The 19029-nt window shown below is 44.0% G+C and overlaps 1 protein-coding gene and 1 pseudogene across 1 annotated transcript; both read left to right on the plus strand.

The window, feature by feature from the left end:
- Positions 1-8715: 8715 nt before the first annotated feature.
- Positions 8716-10651, plus strand: mrpl54 (mitochondrial ribosomal protein L54). The gene is made up of 3 exons (XM_039000526.1): positions 8716-8936; positions 9647-9803; positions 10006-10651. The coding sequence occupies exons 1-3, from the start codon at positions 8753-8755 to the stop codon at positions 10136-10138; spliced, it is 474 nt and encodes a 157-aa protein (XP_038856454.1). The 5' UTR covers positions 8716-8752; the 3' UTR covers positions 10139-10651.
- Positions 10652-12177: 1526 nt separating this feature from the next.
- On the plus strand, positions 12178-18913 carry LOC120053168 (annotated as a pseudogene).
- Positions 18914-19029: the final 116 nt, after the last annotated feature.

The following is a 19029-nucleotide window of genomic DNA, read 5'->3' on the forward strand; positions in this document are numbered from 1 at the left end:
AAGGTGGGGGCAGGGAAGTCCTCAGGCCGAGAGAGAAGGGAGGAAAGTGTACTCACAAGGCTGAGACTAGGACACACAAGGCTAAATAGTACATTGAAATTGGTGGAGAAACATCCGACTGGGAGGTGTGATCATTGTCAGGCGGAGATGGAGACAGTGGAACATGTTCTATTTCAGTGCCAGAAATATGTGAGAGAAAGGGAGTGATTGTCATTAGATTTGAGGAGTAATGGGGTTGAAAGGCCAGGATTAAGTGAACTGCTGGGGAAATCTAAAGGGGATGTAGTATTTCATTATGTATTTCGTTTCCTTAGGGAGACGAGATTATTGGGTAGGATTTACCCCATCTGTTTCACCCTATATAAGCACTGCAAAACCTCATAAAATACATCCTTTCCGCTCTGAGACACACATGAATTCTGGCCTCACCTCCTCCACCCACTCTGCAGCCAATAGTATGGCCAACAACTCCATTGTATAAACAGATAAATTATCCGTAGCTGTTTTCGTCACTGCCCCGTCGTCCCTGTTTTAGGGTTCTTAGATCCATCTGTGAATATATTAAGGAAAGCATACTATTGTGTTCTTAAATGTTCACTTACAACTGAATCGACTCCTTCCTCAACACCCTCTCAAGCAACCCTAGATCTATCACTGGCTGAGGGAGAAACCAAGGTGGGAAAGCAGAGAGAACCACAGAGGGGCTGAACTTCCTCCCAAACAACCCCATCTCTCTCGCCATGTAATTGCCTATCCACCCAAAGCTTGTATTCAGATTTAGTTCACCTTTTTTGTAGGATGTGTAGCCTTATGTCCTTGTAGATTTACACAATATGTCATGGCCAGCTGTCTTTTTAACTTAAACGGTATCTCTCCCAACTCTACCTGCATCACTGCCACCGGGGAGGTCCTGAGTGCTCCACAACATATTCTTAGGGCTTTGGCCTGGATAACATCTAGCTTTTTAAAAAATGTCTGAGCTGCTGATCCATATGCTATACTTCCATAATCCATTGATGACCTTAACAACGCTATATATCATTTTCAATGCCCTTCTATCTGCCCCCGCTCCATTCCTGACAAGCAATCCATCACATTCAATATTTTCTTTCCTTTGACAACTACTCTCTTAATATGCTCCGTCCATGTCATTTAAAGTGTCAAACCAGAAGCCCAGGAACTTAAACCCTCCCCAGATTCCTTCCATACAACTTCAAGTATATTTCCTCTCCAACCTTCCTTCTAGAAAAAAACACAGTCTGTGTTTTCTCAATTGAAAACTTGAAGCCCCACCTAAGGGACCACTGCTCTACTTCATTAATCACTTCTTAAACTCTTCTGGCTCTATGGGTAATATTTCTCCCTCTCTTCCACAGCACTCCCATCATCCGCAAACAACGACCTCCCAATATCAGATCTCACCTGAGAGAATACATCGTCAATCATAATGGAAAACTTCTGGTTCGACTCCTTCCTCAGAGCTTCTGGTCGAGAGCTTCTGGTCAGCGGGGTGGTGGCACTGGGATCCTCATCTCTCCCAAGTGGACATTCTCTCTTTCTCCCCTGACCCATCTGTCTATCGCCTCCTTTGAATTCCATGCTGTCACAGTTACCAGCCCTTTCAAGCTTAACATCCTTATCATTTATCGCCCTCCAGGTTCCCTTGGAGAGTTCATCAATGAGCTTGACGCCTTGATAAGTTCCTTCCCTGAGGATGGCTCACCTCTCACAGTTCTGGGTGACTTTAACCTCCCCACGTCTACCTTTGACTCATTCCTCTCTGCCTCCCTCTTTCCACTCCTCTCCTCTTTTGACCTCACCCTCTCACCTTCCCCCCCTACTCACAAGGCAGGCAATACACTTGACCTCATCTTTACTAGATGCTGTTCTTCCACTAATCTCATTGCAACTCCCCTCCAAGTCTCCGACCACTACCTTGTATCCTTTTCCCTCTCGCTCTCATCCAACACTTCCCACTCTGCCCCTACTCGGATGGTATCGCGCCGTCCAAACCTTCGCTCTCTCTCCCCCGCTACTCTCTCCTCTTCCATCCTATCATCTCTTCCCTCTGCTCAAACCTTCTCCAACCTATCTCCTGATTCTGCCTCCTCAACCCTCCTCTCCTCCCTTTCTGCATCCTTTGACTCTCTATGTCCCCTATCCTCCAGGCCGGCTCGGTCCTCCCCTCCTGCTCCGTGGCTCGACGACTCATTGCGAGCTCACAGAACAGGGCTCCGGGCAGCCGAGCGGAAATGGAGGAGAACTCGCCTCCCTGCGGACCTGGCATCCTTTCACTCCCTCCTCTCTACATTTTCCTCTTCTGTCTCTGCTGCTAAAGCCACTTTCTACCACTCTAAATTCCAAGCATCTGCCTCTAACCCTAGGAAGCTCTTTGCCACCTTCTCCTCCCTCCTGAATCCTCCTCCCCCTCCCCCCCCCTCCTCCCTCTCTGCGGATGACTTCGTCAACCATTTTGAAAAGAAGGTTGACGACATCCGATCCTCGTTTGCTAAGTCAAACGACACCGCTGGTTCTGCTCACACTGCCCTACCCTGTGCTTTGACCTCTTTCTCCCCTCTCTCCCCAGATGAAATCTCGCGTCTTGTGACGGCCGGCCGCCCAACAACCTGCCCGCTTGACCCTATCCCCTCCTCTCTTCTCCAGACCATTTCCGGAGACCTTCTCCCTTACCTCACCTCGCTCATCAACTCATCCTTGACCGCTGGCTACGTCCCTTCCGTCTTCAAGAGAGCGAGAGTTGCACCCCTTCTGAAAAAACCTACACTCGATCCCTCCGATGTCAACAACTACAGACCAGTATCCCTTCTTTCTTTTCTCTCCAAAACTCTTGAACGTGCCGTCCTTGGCCAGCTCTCCTGCTATCTCTCTCAGAATGACCTTCTTGATCCAAATCAGTCAGGTTTCAAGACTAGTCATTCAACTGAGACTGCTCTTCTCTGTGTCACGGAGGCGCTCCGCACTGCTAAAGCTAACTCTCTCTCCTCTGCTCTCATCCTTCTAGACCTATCGGCTGCCTTTGATACTGTGAACCATCAGATCCTCCTCTCCACCCTCTCCGAGTTGGGCATCTCCGGCGCGGCCCACGCTTGGATTGCGTCCTACCTGACAGGTCGCTCCTACCAGGTGGCGTGGCGAGAATCTGTCTCCTCACCACGTGCTCTCACCACTGGTGTCCCCCAGGGCTCTGTTCTATGCCCTCTCCTATTCTCGCTATACACCAAGTCACTTGGCTCTGTCATAACCTCACATGGTCTCTCCTATCATTGCTATGCAGACGACACACAATTAATCTTCTCCTTTCCCCCTTCTGATAACCAGGTGGCGAATCGCATCTCTGCATGTCTGGCAGACATATCAGTGTGGATGACGGATCACCACCTCAAGCTGAACCTCGGCAAGACGGAGCTGCTCTTCCTCCCGGGGAAGGACTGCCCGTTCCATGATCTCGCCATCACGGTTGACAACTCCATTGTGTCCTCCTCGCAGAGCGCTAAGAACCTTGGCGTGATCCTGGACAACACCCTGTCGTTCTCAACTAACATCAAGGCGGTGGCCCGTTCCTGTAGGTTCATGCTCTACAACATCCGCAGAGTACTACCCTGCCTCACACAGGAAGCGGCGCAGGTCCTAATCCAGGCACTTGTCATCTCCCGTCTGGATTACTGCAACTCGCTGTTGGCTGGGCTCCCTGCCTGTGCCATTAAACCCCTACAACTCATCCAGAACGCCGCAGCCCGTCTGGTGTTCAACCTTCCCAAGTTCTCTCACGTCACCCCGCTCCTCCGCTCTCTCCACTGGCTTCCAGTTGAAGCTCGCATCCGCTACAAGACCATGGTGCTTGCCTACGGAGCTGTGAGGGGAACGGCACCTCCGTACCTTCAGGCTCTGATCAGGCCCTACACCCAAACAAGGGCACTGCGTTCATCCACCTCTGGCCTGCTCGCCTCCCTACCTCTGAGGAAGTACAGTTCCCGCTCAGCCCAGTCAAAACTGTTCGCTGCTCTGGCACCCCAATGGTGGAACAAACTCCCTCACGACGCCAGGACAGCGGAGTCAATCACCACCTTCCGGAGACACCTGAAACCCCACCTCTTTAAGGAATACCTAGGATAGGATAAAGTAATCCTTCTAACCCCCCCCCCCCCCCCCCCCCCTTAAAAGATTTAGATGCACTATTGTAAAGTGGCTGTTCCACTGGATATCATAAGGTGAATGCACCAATTTGTAAGTCGCTCTGGATAAGAGCGTCTGCTAAATGACTTAAATGTAAATGTAAATGTAAAATGTAAATGTAAAACAACAAAGGACTAATCATATCAAAATCAAATCAAATCAAACTTTATTTGTCACATGCTCCGAATACAATAGGTATAGACTTTACCGTGAAATGCTTACTTACAAGTCCTTAACCAACAATGCAGTTCAAGAAATATAGTTAAGAATATATTTACTAAATAAACTAAAGTAAAGAATTAAATGTTACACAATAAAATAACGAGACTATATATGGGGTACCGGTACAGAGTCAATGTGCGGGGGTACAGGTTAGTCGAGGTAATATGTACATGTAGGTAGGGGTAAAGTGACTATGCATCACAGGAGGCATAGTCACTTTTCAGCAAACTTAATGATGGTGTTGGAGTCGTGCCTGGCTGTGCAGTCATGAGTGAACAGGGAGTACAGGAGGGGACTGAGCACGCACCCCTGAGGGGGCCTTGTGTTGAGGATCAGCGTGGCGGATATGTTGTTACCTACCCTTACCACCTGGGGGCGAACCGTCAGGAAGTCCAGAATCCAGCTGCAGAGGGAGGTGTTTAGTCCCAGGGTCCTTAGCTTAGTGATGAGCTTTGAGGGCACTATGGTGTTGAACGCTGAGCTGTAGTCAATGAATAGCATTCTCACATAGGTGTTCCTTTTATGCAGGTGGGAAAGGGTAGTGTGCAGTGCAATAGAGATTGCATCATCTGTGGATCTGTCAGGGCGGTATGCAAATTGGAGTGGGTCTAGGGTTTCTGGGATAATGGTGTTGATGTGAGCCATGACCAGCCTTTCAAAGCACTTCATGGCTACAGATGTGAGTGCTAAGGGTCGGTAGTCATTTAGGCAGGTTACCTTAGTGTTCTTGGGCACAGGTACTATGGCGGTCTGCTTAAAACATGTTGGTATTACAGACTCGGACAGGGAGAGGTTGAAAATGTCAGTGAAGACACTCACCAGTTGGTCAGTGCATGCTTGCAGTACATGTCCTGGTAATCCGTCTGGCCCTGCAGCCTTGTGAATGTTGACCTGTTTAAAGGTCTTACTCACATCGTCCTTTGGAGAGCGTGATCACACAGTCTTCTGTAACAGCTGGTGCTCTCATGCATGTTTAAGTGTTACTTGCCTCGAAGCGAGCATAGAAGTAGTTTAGCTTGTCTGGTACGCTCGTGTCACTGGGCAGCTCCCGGCTGTACTTCCCTTTGTAGTCTGTAATGGTTTGCAGCTTCTGGGTGAGCATTTTCATGTTTGCTTATGGCCTTATACAGCTGGTTGAGTGCGGTCTTAGTGTCAGCATCGGTTTGTGGTGGTAAATAGACGGCTACGAATAATATAGATGAGAACTCTCTTGGTAGATAGTGTGGTCTACAGCTCATCATAAGGTACTCCACCTCAGGTGAGCAATACCTTGAGACTTTAATGTTAGACATCGCGCACCAGCTGTTATTAATGACACTTCCCTGGTGGGTACCATTATCTACCTCATAGCTTTCTGACAGAGCTCCCCACCCTCACTTGTATTGATCGCCCAAAAATCAAATGTATCCAGATAAAAACCCTTTGTCCAACCCCCACGTTATCCAGCTTGATAAGTAGGCCTTCCTTCCACATCATATCACGAGCCATCTCTACATCAAAGAAAATGGCTACCACCACCTCTTTATTTGCCTGTGCCTTAAGTATGATTGACTCGAGGCACAATACAGGTTCCATCGTTCCCCCTGCCTTTCCTAAACCCACTTTGATCTGGTGACAGTCCTCTACTCTTCAGAAAGTACATCAGTCTTTCCGTTATCATCCTTTCCATAATTTTACATACATGAGATATCAACGCTATCGGCCTATAGCTTGAAGGACTAGTAGTGTCTTTTCCAGGTTTCCGTATTGGCACCACTATCGCCTGCTTCCAACTTCCAGGCAGTTCCCTTCCTGCACACCTTATTGTAAAGGCCCAATACTTTCCCCATTGCAGTGTCACTGAGATGAGCCATCATGATGTAACACATCTCATCCTTCCCAGGAGATGTTATCCCAGCTGTAGCTAATGCTCTCTTCATCTCGGCCAACGTAAAAGGGCCATTCAATGTATCCCCCACCATCTCTCTCTGATCCAGGACCCCCCGGATGTCCTCCAATACTCCCTCTTAGCTGTAATTATGGTATGTTTTCAACATTCTGAAAGCCCTTTTCCTACTCTCCACTGTTTCTCTACACTCATCACTCCACTATTGGACTGCGTTACTCTTTCTCCCCTCTGTACCAATAGGAATCACCTGCCTTGCGGCCCCTACTATTGCTCCTCTTATTGCATCGACTGTTTCTATATCTGAATTAAGATCTACCTGAGACAACTCCTGTTCATTCAACTCCTGGAACTGAACCCACTCCGCTTTCCCAAATATCCATCTCCTCAATTCATTTCCTACTGATTCTTCCTCCCTCAATCCTACAGTACATATGATAGGATAGTGATCACTACCCACTGCAGATTCTTCCAAAACCTCCCAACTACATCTGCCTGCCATTGAACTTGAGATCAAAGTAAGATCCAGAGCAGATTCATTTCCTGTTACTGGGTCAATCCTGTTCCCCAGCCGTCATTAAGACTCACAAGCCCTTTCTCATCCAGTAGTTCCTCCAACACTTGTCCATTTACCTAAGTCTGTAACCCTCCCAAGAGCGTACTATGAGTATTAAAATACCCACACCACATTACCCATCTCCTATCTTGACCTTCTACATTCCCAAGGACCCGCAACTCCAGTCTCTTACACGGGTTGTAAAAGTTCACTATTACCATATTCCCCCCTCCCAACCACACCTCCACCACTACATACTCCTGTTCCACTCCCTCTCCCACACACCTATTAGGGATCCCTCACTTTATAAAGGTAGCACACCCTCATCCTCCCCCTGCCACCTTATCTCTACGGACTGCAACATAACCTTGTATTACAAAACCTCTAGTAGGTTTTAGCCATGTCTCCTGGAAACATCAGGTTTGGCTGGTAACTCCTCAAGAAACTGGTTGAACTCTTGCCCATTAGCCATCAAACTTCTGGCATTCCATTGAATGATTAACACCATAATGCAAATGAACCAATACATGATTCCTGGCTGGACTGATTCTCAATCTTATTGAGGTCACCCTGTACATTTTCCCATGAAGTTACTGTGATCCCAAGATACCTCACTGCCTGCTCCACTATGATCTTTATCTTAGTCCTTGATTGTCATTTTTTGGTGCAATTGATTGCTGCTGTCACAAATGAAACAACCTTCCTCATGTCTCCTACCAGTCTTGTATTCTCCCCCATTCTGCTCCCTCCATCACGCCCAACCTACATCCCAATCTGCCCTGGAATACCTGCTCTTCTAGGTGCCCCGATTGTTTCTGTGTGAACTACCTTCACTGCTTCTGCATACGAGATGTTAAGCTCACTCCTCACCTGCTGCACTTCCCACCTGTATTTTCATCACTGAACAACCCCCATATGCTACACTATGGGCACCCCTACAGTTACAGCACTTTAACTGGACCCCATCTCCCCATCTCCCATATGCATGTTCTCCCCCACACTTCGCACATCTCCTTTTGCCTTAACACACCAGAGCTACACGCCCAAACCTTTGACAGTTATAGCAATGCAATGGTTTCAGAACATATGCTCGCACATAGTAACTCATATACCCAATCCTAACTTTTCCTGGCAATACCAGATCCTCAAAGTTTAGTAGCACTGACAAGCTATCCACCTTCTTCCTTTCTCATGTAATAATGCCCTTCACCCACTTCCGTCCAGTTTGATCCGGCATGCTACTATCAACCACACGTTTACATACCTGCTTGAGTTTGAGCGCCAACTCATACTGTTTAGCATTGAAACGCACCACCACCAAACTTCCATCACAAAGAACTTTAGCAGACACAAACTCTTCTACTTTACTCTCCAAATCCCTAGTCAACGCGATAGGACTCACATCCGTAAGTCCACCTTGATCCTTAAATTTCACCAACACCTTGAACTCCACTTCTCTCAGTACAACACTGTGAACCGAACCTCCCTCATCATCACTACTCTCCTCTGACAAGACCTGCAAAGGCTCCTCAGGCTTCCTCTTCTTCTTAACCTTTACTCTTACTATACCTCTACTTTTTTCCACTCCATCACTACACTCCATCCGTCCTCCTTAACTACTAACCCCGCTACCTTTCCATCCATCTCTGATACAGTCACAGTCCAGTATTGATCAACCACCTACAACGGATTTCTGTGTCAACCTGTTGTTGTGGATATCTTCCTCTCTCGATTTCATGCAGATGAGTTTAATGATTGGTACTTTGCTGTCGCATAGAGGCACAGTGATCGCATGCATTCCTCCAAGCAGGTGGCAGTAACGTGCAATAGAAATTCAGCGACGGCTGATACGCTCGGTTTTCCTTAGGAGAAGAAGTTACCCGGAAGTGGCGATTATGAATGTCAAAGACATGCATGGTGGCCATTTGTGTTATCCCTTACCGCAAGAAAGGATGGCAGGGTACGGATTATTCTGCTCTACAATGAGAATTAAATGCTTTGCGACCAATACACCTGTGAGATTTTGTATGAGTAACCTGTTGTATAGAATTCCGACGTGTGGATATGCAAAGAAAGTTGGTAAGTAAATGGCGTCTGTAAAAATCCTTCTCCCCCACAATAAAATGGTACGGTGGATAATATGTTTACAAGAAAATGTCTCTAGCTAGCTAGTTACCATTAGAAAAGATAACTGGGTGATGAACCCAGGAACAGGTAAATTACAGACATGATGAGCAATGTTATTTCTTTGATTACAGTATGAATAATTATAGCATCAATATAGTGAGGTAGCTAGCTACTTGCTATGTACCACAGTTCCTGACATAACTTCATGCATGTGCAATCAAAATAATTATTTCACACCCACCCACTGAATCACAGCATCTGACTTGCTTTTGCATATTATCTCTAATTGTGAAGTTTATCTCAAGGCACTGGATCTTTAGAATTTCATCCGAGTGTTTCCTTGCCACATAGCATTCAGGACAATATCTTGAGCCAATGATGTTAAATATATGCTATTGCATTTACAGATCAATTAATCAGTTAATAAATGTAACTGTTTGTAAGACTTTTTTCAAAATCTATACATGGAAACAATTTCATATGTTTATCAAAAACACTGGGGAGAGATGGCTAGAACAAAGCAGAGACAAAGCAGAAGTCCAATCTTGTTCATGTTCTCTAACTCATTGTTCCATGTTTTGTAATAAGACCAGTGAAAGCTGTGCTAAAGTATTGAATGAGTCATAACCTGTTTTCATCTCAACTTACTTTCTCTCTCCCAGCTGCCAAAGGGAAGGGCAAGGGCATGGTGAAAGATGTGCTGAAGGGACCGGAGGTGTGTAAGGACCCTGTGAAGCTCACCTCTCACGCTGTTGGAGTCAACATTTTTAAGCAAGGAGACGACCCTGCACTGAAACCTGCCGAGGAGTACCCAGAGTGGTAAGTGCTCAAATATGGTACTACCTTGAGAAGATAGCTGGAGATCAGTTATGTTTTTCTGGGATATTTTATTAATGCTCAACTTCATGTCCATGAATAGCAGCTTTTGTTTTAAACATATAATGTTATTAATTAATAATTACAAAGCATTTCATATGAACAATTTAAGTGACACCAAGCTGCTACCTCTCTTGCCTCCCAGGCTGTTCCGGTTGCAGCTGGGTCCCCCTAAGAATGTCCATGAGCTGGAGCCAGATAGCCATGAGTACTGGAAGGTCCTGAGGAAGGAGCACATGTTGCGCTTTAACAGGTTACACAAAGGGAAGAAGCTGTAGGACCCAGAGCCAGTGAGAGAGAGCCCCTCAGTGATCAGCTGCTCTCTGCAGATCTGTGTTGTGTACACCAGACACTACAGCATAGCTGTAACCTGACCAACTCAATACTGTCAGTCTGTATGTCATCTTTCTGCTGAAAAGGAATCACCTTGAGAACTTGGACTTGTTGTAAGTAAAGTCAAAAAGAAAGACCTGGATTTTTTATTAATCTTAACTTTTGCCTTTTGATTTCTTATCTCAAATGTTACCATCTATAAACTTCTTTGAAAAATATCACACATTCAATTTTCACATATTATGTGAGAGTAGGAGTTTTGATTCACATCTTGCAGATGGCATCTGGAATACTCTGTGATCGATGCATGGCGGTGCTAGATACTTTCAGAAAAATGAAGGCCTTGTTTATTCTTGTCATTTGTCAGAGTGAACACCTAAATAAATACCCGTTGAGGTCTATTTATTTCATGCAAGAGTTTGTCTATCAATGGTGAATAAACATCATTCTAAATTCAATGACTGTTTCTGTTTTTATTATTTTTGACATTTTGATTTTGATTAATCTGCAACATGTGGTTGAGTTTGATCATTCCAAGCTTCTCTGGCTGAGTTCACAATGGAGCCCAATTATGATATTTTTTCCACTAATTGGTCAATCACATCAGATCTTTTCTCAACAGCTCTTTTCCAGAGCTGATCTGATTGGTCAAAAGACCCAATTATTGAAAAAGATCAGAAAAGGGGCTATCTGTCTAAATGCATTCTTAGATATACTGTATATTTCCCCCTGAAGCTGAGTGTTGGTGTGCATAGATAGAGAAGGTGAAAGTAGGCTAAACCTAAGGGGGAACATGGTTGCTTTCATGAAAATACAAAGGGATGACACAAAAGAGGAAACGATGTGAAATGAGGAGTGACGCATTGTTAACCTAATTGGGAGAATATTATTCACACAGACGAGATTGGCAAAGGCAAATTACTGTAGGCTACTTCTGAAATAGAGATTGAGATTTAGAGATTTCTGAACTAGTAGAGCGTTCGGTCTGTCTGTTCTTCCACTGTAAATTATTGAACAACTTATCTAATCGAAAACATCATCGGAATCGGTAAAGAAGCAGGGGTTTGTATGCTTTGAGATAAACATAGTAGTTTACGTGGACGAAGAAATTAATCTCAGGTTATTCCGTATGCATCTGAATAGAACGCAAGTAAATGGATGCGCTTTCAGTTTTTTGGTAAATTCGGATAAATAGGCTACAGCAGTTATTTATTTGTTGTTATAATCTAATGTGTTAATTTTTAGGAGGTAGATCAGCTTCTTTTTTTTTTTGTATACATGTTATAGCTTTTAGCTAGGCTATGTAAAATCCAATCATACGTTATTTTTGCATGCTTTGCATACCAATCACTAAGCATCAGCAAGTGAAAGTTGTGACAATGTGTCTTCTGTATTGTTCTGCCATCACAGCCACTCAAGGTGTGACTGGCACCCTTGACTCTGAATGACCACTGTTGCAGTCGAGTTACCGCTTAAAATTGTTTTAATTTGAGAACTGTGAAAACTAGGATCAATAACCATTATTTACAATTGTTATTTTCCCTCCAAACAACAGTATTGTTTAAAGACAGATTAGAGATAGGTGACTGGAATCTAAGCATTGGGACGTTAAGTGAAGGAGCTCGGAACAGGTTAGCTGACATGCTGGACAAAGCCAAATGTGGATGGCGACAACTTGCCAATGTTATCACTGAGCAATCTCGATTCCGCTGCAGGTGAGACTTTGAAATTAAACACTCAATGTTAAAAACATTGACTCATAATCAATACAGATTTGATGTTGATATGTAAATCCATACCTTATATTCTTCACAGAAGAATCTTTGTCATCTTTACCCAATGATAACAGTCAATCTGTAACTTTTAATTTGTGATGTTGTGAAGCTGTGGAAGTCTGAAAGATGGCATAAAGCCCCATGGAGAGAATGAGTGTTTCTCCTGACCTGACAGGGGTTTGCCACCATTGATTGACAGTGAGAATGAGATGATCAGCTGTTCGCTCCAGATTCTCAGCCTGACAGGCAGCCCCGGCCGCTACCTCCTGGAGAGACTGTCTGAGCGCTCCTTCACCCTGGGCTTCCTGCTGCACTGCTTGAAGACAAAGGAGCACCATGACGCTGTCCAGTACCTCACTGCCACAAATAGCCTAAACCTCAACAAATTCCTAACTCTCTCTCTGAAATATGTGACATATAGTCCAGCTCCATTTTGGCAAAACATCAACACTACAGGCATCCTCTCAGTCATCTTACCTGGTGTGTGCGTGCATGCGTGTGTTTGTGCGTGTGTGTTTATGTGTGCGTGTGTGTAGTGATGGAGCGGATCCAGATAACAATGCAGCCCAAGGCCCAGCATGCTACAGAGGGAGGCAGGTGGTGCTGGTCTGTAAGGCCAGTGGTCCTACTGCTATTGGCTTCCAGTGGTTCAGAGGCAAAGAAGAGGTCAGTCCATTGCATATTCCAGTCATTATATACCCAGTTCCCACATACAGTGAGAAGTACTGTTGATTTGAGGAAAGCATTTTAGACATGCAACACACAAAACATGAAGAAGATGCTTCCATGCCACTGGGCAGTGAGTGAGATAATAGGTTCTGGGTGGAAGCAGTCCAGAGCTGGTCCTTTGCCCTTTAACCCCAACCTACCATGGACACTGCATCTGCAGGTTCAAACATGGAGAGAGCTTAATCTTCTCCCAGTGTGCACATGTCCGCCTGGTCCGGTCAGCTGGCTCCAGCGCAGTTAACTCCATGATAAACTATGATATTAGAACATAATAAGGTAATGTACATGACTGCTTGCTTAGCCAGTACCACTTTCTCCTGATTCGGCCCATATCTGGCATGAACTCGGGACATCTGCCAAAATGCGGTGTGGTTCAACTATAACACCGACATTTTGCCAAGTCAGAGATGAGTGGCCGAGACCGAGACGCGTGCGGACAGCAGTGTACACATCAATTCAGGTTACAATCACTGATTCATAAACCCTTTTTGGTGTTTATCAAATGGCACTGTAGCCTAATAGTAACTGAAGTCTGGACACTGACTGTAGGCCTCACATGTAGCCTATTATAATGTTAACTCCTGCAGAATTAAGTGTTCCTCACAGTAAAATGATAGACCAAATGTACATTTTGTCTCAGGAACATGAGTGGAGAAATATTATTTATTTATTTCAACATCTTGAGAGAATGCGATTGCGCACATAGGGACTGTTGTGTAGTCTAAATGTGCAATTTCATCCAGCTATATAAAAGATGACAGTATTTCATTTTCAACCACATAAAATATGCATCCAAGACGAACTGAAATACTACCAGAAAGGTGTTGGATCGTTTTCACAGCTTTTCATTTTCTTTAAACCAGTCAAACTGATGTCATTTGGAAATCTCCCTGGTCCCCAAACGTCCTCGCTCCATGAGAGAAGCAGAAATGAAAGAGAAAACTTTACCGATGTCAACTAGATTGTTGATGATGCATTGATCATTCTATCAATTTATGACATCATTCTGATGAGCAAGGCTTTATTTAATATTCTGGACGAGCATCAAGTAATAAAAAAAGAGAAGCTACATGTACCTAATTATAGACAAGTTGACTAACAAATAAACTACCAAATGTCGGAAATTATAAGCAGAAAAATGTAATATTCCCTCACCCTCCTGTCGTTCAGCCGTCCCTGAATAACGTGCCCAGCTAGCTTACATGAGCCTTTTGAAGTAATTGTTTGACAGTCAAATGAAAACGTCATGACTGGTTGTGTTTATGCCACATTAAAAGGTAGGCTAATACTTTGAAAGTTAAATGACAAATCTTTACTATTGGCCCACAGAGATCCTATTAAATTAATAGGGATTCTATATGTAATTCTATGATTAGGCCCATATACACTACTGTTCAAAAGTTTGGGGTCACATAGAAATGTCCTTGTTTTTGAAAGCAAAGCAAAAAAATGTGTCCAATAAAAAAAATTATCAAATTGATCAGAAATACAGTGTAGACATTGTTAATGTTATAAATTACTATTTTAGCTGGAAACGGCTGATATTTAATGGAATATCAACATAGGCGTACAGAGGCCCATTATCAGCAACCATCACTCCTGTTAGCTAATCCAAGTTTATCATTTTAAAAGGCTAATTGATCATTAGAAAACCATTTTGCAATTATGTTAGCACAGTTGAAAACTGTTGTCATAATTAAAGAAGCAATAAAACTGTCCTTCTTTAAACTAGTTGAGTATCAGCATTATGGGTTCGATTACAGGCTCAAAATGGCCAGAAACAAGAACTTTCTTCTGAAACTCGTCAGTCTATTCTTGTTCTGAGGAATGAAGGCTATTCCATGCGAGAAATTGACAAGAAACTGAAGATCTCGTACAACGCTGTGTACTACTCCCTTCACAGAACAGCGCAAACTGGCTCTAACCAGAATAGAAAGAGGAGTGGGAGGCCTCGGTGCACAACTGAGCAAGAGGACAAGTACATTAGAGTGTCTAGTTTGAGAAACAGACGCCTCACAAGTCCTCAACTGGCAGCTTCATTAAATAGTACCCGCAAAACACCAGTCTCAACGTCAACAGTGAAGAGGCGACTCCGGGATGCTGGCCTTCTAGGCAGAGTTCCTCTGTTCAGTGTCTGTGTTCTTTTGCCCATCTTAATATTTTCTTTTTATTGGCCAGTCTGAGATATGGCTTTTTCTTTGCAACTCTGCCTATTAGGCCAGCATCCCTGAGTCGACTCTTCACTGTTGACTTTGAGACTTCTGTTTTGTGGGTACTATTTAATGAAGCTGCCAGTTGAGGACTTGTGAGAAACTTGAACGACGGCATCCCTCCACAGCCAGGGCAACTGAAAGTGACTTCAAACTTAGTGTTTGGTATTGCCACGTGAGTTTCTTCTCTGCCGCCTAGAAGTACCTCCTTCACTCAAATACAAGTATCACAGAATGTGTTATATTAATCTCTGATTATGCCTCGGTGTGTGGATGCAAAGGCCTTTGAGGTGAACAAAGACGATGTGTCTCATGGAATCTTCAAACAGTTTCCTCAAACAGAGAGTCATGGAGGACGATAAGGTCACAGTCATGCTGGACAGGGTGGCCAAAGGTATCACTATTACTGATTACATTCAATATACGCTACACAAAAATACATATTTCAAAGTATTGTGACATATCATGAACACCAATCTTTAAAAATGTCTGTTAATGTAGTTTCTCTGTTTGGTTCATGTATCTGTACAGACATGGGTCTGTGTGAGATCACGCGAGTGCGGCAGGCTCTAGAGTTAAGCAGTAATCTGTCTGAGCTAGTGCACTCACTGACCGCATCCAGAGCTCTTGCTGGTCAGAGACCACCTCAGCACGTAACCTGCAGTGGGCCATAGCACATGGTGAGACCTTTGGCTTATTCACCATGCATTTTTCAATCAAGGTACAGTAGTGGAGTGACCAAATGGATTTTGAAGCTGGGTCATCTGTGTAAATCAAGATAACATTATCCCTCTGAGCTAATGCCAAGGCATTCACTCTTGGAGCTGATATGAGTTCAGGTAGAGCTAAGTAAGCACTGCATAACGGCTTCAATAAGCATTGCCTGTCTCTGTCCAGTTCTTCCAGAGAGCCGTAACCTGCAGTTTGACTGTGGCGTAAAGGTGCAGCTGGGCTTCGCAGCAGAGTTCTCCAACATCATGATCATCTACACCAGAATATTGGAGAAGACCAAGGACATTGTGTCCTGCTTTGCCAATCTCACAGACTTCGCTGAGGTTAGCTGCTCCATTGTCAAAACATCTTAATATGTTCAATAGTCTTCCACTGCAGCACAATCTGGCTTGGTGACCCTATTAAACATTGCACAGTAATAGGTTTCTGTCCTGTAGACATGTAATCATACTCGTTCCTGTTTCCTATTGTGTTCTTTATGATGGCAGGGTTTGGATATGGATCTGAAGATGGGTAATCAGGAGAGCCTCCTAGATGTAGGGAGTTTACTGCCAATGGACATCCTTCTGCCCACAGAGCTTCCAGGCCTCTACACCCGCCTGAAGGGCGTACAGAGACTCAAGGTGAGGGTTCAAATTACACACTGACTCTCGGCGGTTCCACAAGACAGTGGGACCAGTGTTAGTATTGGAAATCCAAATCGGATATCATTGTTACCAGATTTGTCAAAATCAAATAACATTTTATTTTATACATGCACCAAATACAACAGGTGTAGACTTTACCGTGAAATACGTACTCACAAGCTCTTTCCCAACGATGCAGAGTTAAAAATAAAAACAATATATTGGATATGGGAGAGCCCAGCTACCCTGTAGGAACCTTGCTGAAGTGATTATGAATCCCTTCTCTGTGTAGGCCTGTGGTTTATATGAGCTATGTGACTATCCCTTTTTATGAGCTCTGACGCATCTGTCTTAGCTTGTTCTCATTACAGAAGGAGCTGACATTCACTGTGTACCTTCAGCATCGGTATGCGAACTTGGATGAGGAGGTCCAAGAAAAGCAAACGGTCATTGTGGGCAAACCACTGGTATACAAACTAAATCTCCACGAACCTTGGCTTCCTTGCTCCTCATGGTCAAGTAGAGGACATCACATATTGGTTCAGTAACATGCAAAACTTCCATTCATGTTAGTCCTGTCAATTTGTGGAACGTAAGCGTGCGACCCATTCTGTTTTGTCTACAGACCTACACATTAACGTATTGTGCAACTTATTGTTCTACTGTATTTTAGTCAATGCCACTCCGACATTGCTCATCCTTCTTAATTCCATTATTTTAGATTTGTGAATTGTTAAATACTACTGCACTATTGGGACGAGGAACACAAGCATTTCGCTACAGTACACCCGCAATAACATCTGCTAAATATGTGTCTGTGACCAATAAAATTGGATTTGATTTTCATTTGAACTTGCATTACAACAAATTGATCCCATAACCTGCATTGTTTATATGTTAAAGGATACAGAGATAAAAAAAAATTGTAATGGGTGTTTGTGAAAATTGTATGAAAACATAGTGCCTTTTCTATAGTTCAAAGCAGAACCATTACATTTTGGGCATGGTATTATTACATTTCTTTCACATGGTGGTATGAAATATTAGTCATTTTTTAAAACATAAATAACTTATTAAACCGTGTTTTTGAACATTCAGAATTTCAAATTTCCCTTTAATACAATATAAACAAATAATTTCCTAACAAGGACACTGCCCGGGATGGTGGTAGGAAGAGCGTGCTTGTTTGAAATGGAAAAGTGTTGCGGTAGCTTTTGATAAAGAAGTACATCAAGACGAAGCAGCTGCTTTATAAGCGGGATGCACTGTTGAGCGCTACATCCTGAGGGTTTCATGCTGATTGTATGGAGATTGTGACAGCTGTTTAAATGGCGTCCCTTGAGAAGGCAAGAACAAGATGTATGTCAGGAGAAGTGCAGTATTATCATAAGGAAACATATACTTGGAATACAGAGGAGGAATGGAGGGAAAAAGAGAGGCAGAGGAGTTCTAAGAGAGAGAGGGAGGAAGAGGGTGAGCTTGAGTCAGTTAAAAATGGTGGAAAAAAGAACAATAGTAGAAAGTGTAAGCAGAGTGAGCTGAAGACAGGAGGAGAAATGGAAGTGAATGAGGTCAAAGTATCGGAGGTGGTAGGTGTGGTGAAGTTCTCGGAGCCCGAGGCTTGCGCCATCGGTCAGGATAAAGATGAGTCTGTGATAGTAGAAGTGAAGTTTTTGGAAAAAGTGGACCCTTGCCTTTTGGCTGATCCATTTGTGGTTTCAGGGTGGGTGAAAACAGAGTTGGGTGCTGTGGAAATGGTGAGGGTAACCAGAAGTGGTCTTGTGATAATTGTTTGTGTTTCTGCTGGTCAGAGGGAGAAAGCGCTCTGCATTAATCGAATGGAGGCGAGGAAATGTGAATTGTTTTGCTCTCAAGAAAAGCGTGCCATTGAATGGAGTGATAACTGGGGTAGCAGTAAATGTAAAAGTTGACCAACTGAAGGGGAAGATTCCCGGTGTTTGTGATGCTCGTTGTTTGGTGCAACGCAGACAGGGTGGCGTGAGTGGTGAAAGTGAAGAGTCATTGTCTGTTCTTTTGAGTTTTGATGTTGAATCTTTGCCCGACAAAGTGATGTTAGGATATATCCTGTACAAGCTTTTGTGTCGAATATATTACGTTGTTGCCGGTGTCAAGCTTATAGGCTTGTGGCAGCAGTGTGTAGGATGGAGGTTCCTAAGTGTGAGAAGTGTGCAGAAGGCCATGAGACAAAGGAATGTGTATCAATGGGGAAAGTAGTGGTATGTGTTAATTGTAGGGGTGCCCATGGGGCTGGGGATCAGAAATTACCCGTGCGAGAGAGGCAGGTCGAGGTTTCCAAGGTTAGAGTAGTGCAGAAGTTGTCATATGCTGAGGCAGTGAAGAAAGTAGAGGAATATGGGTCAAGGTGGACGGATCCTGAGAGGAGTGGTGTGAGTAGTAAATATGTACCAGTAAAGAGGGATATGCCAATAAGTTATATATGTTTCAGTAAGATTGGATTTTTTGCATTTATAGCATGGTTATCAACTGTATTGCAGGGATGGAACGTAAGTCGCAGAAAAGGTTGTGGTGGCAGCTGCAGAGAGGTATGTGTGTGTGAAACTTGACATCAGAAGAGTTACAGGGTGTGTTAAGTGGTGGTGTCCCATCCTTTCAGGTTCTTGGCATGAGGTAGGATTAAATATATTTAAAAAGTGGAGTACGGTGGTGTTATTTTTTGTGAGTGTAGTGTTAGATGGTCGGGTATTTGTTTATTTGTTTATCAAGTAAAGTATAAGGGAGTTGT

Source organism: Salvelinus namaycush, chromosome 9 (genome assembly GCF_016432855.1).
Source record: "Salvelinus namaycush isolate Seneca chromosome 9, SaNama_1.0, whole genome shotgun sequence".
NCBI lineage: Eukaryota > Metazoa > Chordata > Actinopteri > Salmoniformes > Salmonidae > Salvelinus > Salvelinus namaycush.